This window comes from Malus sylvestris, chromosome 7 (genome assembly GCF_916048215.2).
Source record: "Malus sylvestris chromosome 7, drMalSylv7.2, whole genome shotgun sequence".
Lineage (NCBI taxonomy): Eukaryota > Viridiplantae > Streptophyta > Magnoliopsida > Rosales > Rosaceae > Malus > Malus sylvestris.
Window position 1 is genome coordinate 5997876 of NC_062266.1, and position 3929 is coordinate 6001804.

At 41.1% G+C, this 3929-nt stretch overlaps 1 protein-coding gene across 1 annotated transcript; it reads right to left on the reverse strand.

Moving 5' to 3' along the window:
* Positions 1–637: 637 nt before the first annotated feature.
* LOC126629747 (uncharacterized) lies at positions 638–1871 on the reverse strand. The gene is made up of 3 exons (XM_050299855.1): positions 1578–1871; positions 1155–1378; positions 638–1060 (listed from the first exon to the last, which is right to left on the reverse strand). Exons 1-3 carry the CDS (start codon positions 1750–1752, stop codon positions 767–769), a joined length of 693 nt encoding a protein of 230 aa, XP_050155812.1. The 5' UTR covers positions 1753–1871; the 3' UTR covers positions 638–766.
* Positions 1872–3929: the final 2058 nt, after the last annotated feature.

Below are 3929 nucleotides of genomic sequence, written 5' to 3' on the forward strand. Positions count from 1 at the left end.
ATTATCCAAGTTGCTTGCCGTTTGACAGTTTCTGTTGCTTGTTTCATGCATTGGTAACTTATTTTTTGTTCTTTATTCCAATTATGGTCTTTCTATTCATTATCTTTGACACAATAATGAATAAATTTTCTTTTGTTCATTCGAAAGTACGGCATTGCGTCTTTCACTTCTAGCCGGAATTAGAAATGGAAGATTGATAGATTTCACTAAAAATGATAGCTAGCAGTTAGTACAGGCCAGAAAATGGTGATCTGTAGAAGAACTAACAGAGTGGTGCTGGCATGTACAAAGTTTGATTTTGGTATCTGTAGTGTATTTTTTAAATTATTATTAATGGGAGGGGGAGGTTCAAAACTATTATAATAATTTGAGGAAAGGGGGAGCTTTGAGCCCTAGATGCATAGGTGGAAATCCAACATCCTATTACTAGGATATATTGGACCACATGCAGGTATTACATGGGTGGAAATTCCAACCCCTTGTCCCTGTAGTAGTTTCAATTGTCGGGTTTATAAAGAGATGCTTTACCTTGCGGGTGTTACATTTGCACGAATCGCATTGCATCTGTATTTTGTGTAGTTCCAACTTTGCTGGATTTAACCATAAAAATGGCCTGAGATATGGAACATCATACAACTAATTTTGAATCGACTCTCATTATTTCCTCTATTTGAATTGTAACATTACAAATATTTGTCTTGGAACATAATTTGGATATAATGTAGCATCTCTGAGAGAGCTGCCCTGTATCGACGACGTCAATGGTCTACTCTTTAATTAGAAGTGCCTTTAAGATGACTTCACTCATACCATCTACAGCTGGCAACAAATGTCCACCACCTGGTAACTCATGGTAGTGAATCCATGGAAGCTTTTCGGCAATATAGCGTTGCAGCTCAACTGGGACAAGCTTATCTTCGTCACCCTGCCATAGATGGACCGAGCCTTCGTTGTTGACAAAAGGGTTCTTCAGATCCGTAGGATCAAATTCCCAGCTCCCAAATCCAATTATGATGTCGCGAAAGATGGACTCAGCTTCTCCTCGCTGCGTGACATGTTCCTGGCCAAACAAATAACAAAACAAAACAAAAATCATCAACGCTGCCGAGTTTCTATAAAATCGTAAACAATTAGCGATCGAATAAGGAAAGTACCTCGTGCTTTTCTCTTCCACAAACCTTTGCATTCCTAATGGTTTCCCAATCTTGGCGGGAAAACATATTCTCTACTTTCCCGGATAAAACGCTGTGTTTAGGAAAGAAATTCTGAGTGTTCCACAAGTAGGTTAACCAAGGTATATAGTGAGCAGCTCGAAGCGCCCATTGATCATGTCGAGCTTGCTTCTTATAGGCATAAGATGACAGGTTGGCAGGAAGTCCTGGCCACCAGTAGTTGATCACTAGAATTCGGTGTTCTAACCAACATGGTTATACTAGTTGTTTCTATAGCGAACACAATCAATAAATAAGTTGGAAATAAAAAGATGCACTCCTTTGTTTAACCGAAACCACAAGAAAAGAGATCATATGCACATAAAAAATCATACTTCCTAATGTGCTTTTTTGGTAAAAACTTACGACCAACGCTCCTCCCTCTGATAATTATATGTTTATGCAGAAGAAAATGGCAGAAACAGGCTGAGTGAGCAGCTGCTTTTAGCTTTTGTGTGGTGCTGAAGCTGCCGGTGTCGGTGGACTGCTTGTTTTCGTATTGACAAACGAAGAAGATAGAGAAGCCATGAAGAAAATTCATCCATGACAATGTTGAGAAATCAGAAAGATGAGAAGGGATATAGTTTTGTTAGACATTTTTAATTCGTTGTGGTGTTTGGTATCGCGTTCCACCTAACACAAGTTACACAACCAGCCACACAGAAAAATCCATCCACTGATGATTTTGGCATACCTTCCCAGCTTTCCTTTTCACCTTTTTATCTTTTTCTGTATTGGAACTTTTATGAGTCATCAGTCATCAGACCCATCATAAATGTGGTATTAATGCAATGCCATTACAGCATCTCTAAACATATTGTAAAAACAACTAAAAATTTATTTTAATGAGTCAAATTTAAAAATAATATTGTTGTAGCATAAAGTTATCTTCAGTCTTGACGAATTTGATCAAGGTCAAAGCCACAAACGCGCCCACAAGGTGGGTGTGGATGCAAATTTCTTCCTCCTTGATCTCGGACAATTTTGCACCTACAAAACAATTAACACCTTAGGTTAAGGCCAAGAGCCTCACGCGCCCACGATGAATGGGGGGGCTTTGGCCGAAGAACCTCCGATGCCAAAGTTAGAATTTAGAGAGAAAGAGTGTTTAGAGAATTTTGGGATTTTTGCCAAAGTGTTGGAATTGATTTTTTGGTGAGAATAGGTGCCTATTTATAGAGTTAGGAGGCTAGGGTTTTTAGGTTTAATTTAGGTTTAATTAGCCAATTTATTATGATTAATTGGCTAATTTAAACATAAAGGAATGTTTTGATGGTTATGGGTTTAATTGGCTAGCTAATTAGTGTAATTAAAAAGGGAAAATGGTGGAAAAGGTAGAGAATATGATAGGCTCTTTTTGGATGGGAATGGCCGGCCCTTGGTGTGATTTTGGGGTGATTTGGTGATGTAATTAGCCTTTAATATATTGATTATATTAATTGGTTGAGGATGTTATGGAATGTTTGAAATAAATGGCTAATTGAATAAGGAAAAAAATGAGGTAAAAACATATATGAAATAGGTTTTGAATTGTTACCCATTTTGGGTACTTCTGACTTGGTTGATGGATGATTCTCCACTGCTCGCGTGTAGGAGACCCGGTATGCCTCGAGGGTATTTTTGTCCTTTTTGTCCAAAAAACCCACGTGTCGCCTTGTGAATATTTTTGGCTCCACAAATGCCCCCACACCTGTTGGGCTGCTCGCAGAAAAGGGCGGCAGGTGTAGAGATTTTCTTGCTTTAGGAAACTTAGGACTGCTTCCTATTTTGATGTAGATTCTCTCTTTAATAGGAAATTAGATCCTTCTAGGAAAGAGAAATAAATTTCTCTCAAAGCCTATTTAAGTCCACCTTAAGTGGGTTATTAAATCAACTTTGGAGAGCGATTTATTCTACCCTACAAGAGAGAGATAGCTTAGAGGATATTTGTTCCCCCTCCTCTAGCAATCTTCTACATCTTGCCCGTGCAAAGGACCGTCTTTCGTTGCTTTCTTCGTCTTCTTCGTGCCGCACCAATGTAAGAAAAATTTAATTTTTCTTGCCTTATTCTTGGATAGTGCTATTGCGGGGTAGCCGTCGGGGTGGTGCGGCACGTCGGCTGGCAGGGGCCAGGAGCTGGCTCGGCATAAGCTGAGGAGATGTCGTGGCAGGGACCACTGCTTGGGCAGCTTGGCTTGGCCTGAGCCAAGGGCAGCTTGTGCAGCTGGGGTCGAGGATTGTGGCGCTAGGGCACAGTGTTAGGCGAGCCGCATAGCTCATGTCCTTTGGGCTCTTGGACCTGACTCGGGCCAGGCTGGCGATTGAGAGAAATAAGGAGATTGCGGGTCTCATGGGCTGCTGGAATGTTGGGCATGCATGCCTTCTACCTGCTGGAATGCTGGGTTGAGCTCCCCTGCTGAGTACCATGAATGTCGTTGGCTACTTAGTCTTCTTTGCTGAAAGAAAGGTGGGCTGCTCCAGAAAGATGAGGTAAAGAGGATCAAGGCGGATGCATTGGCTCGTCTGATCGCTGTCGTGGAGCTTACTATGAATGAAGATAGAAAGAAGAGATCTTCCCCGCCTGCTCATGAGATGCCTAGTTAAGAAAAAATTGAAGACTTCTTCTGCTGCTCATAAGGGTCCGCTTGCTACCGAGAGGTATGTGATTGACATGACTTCTTCTAATGGGAAGAAAAATAAGGCTGCTAGATCTGAGCATGTGGCGTCTTCCATGTTGAG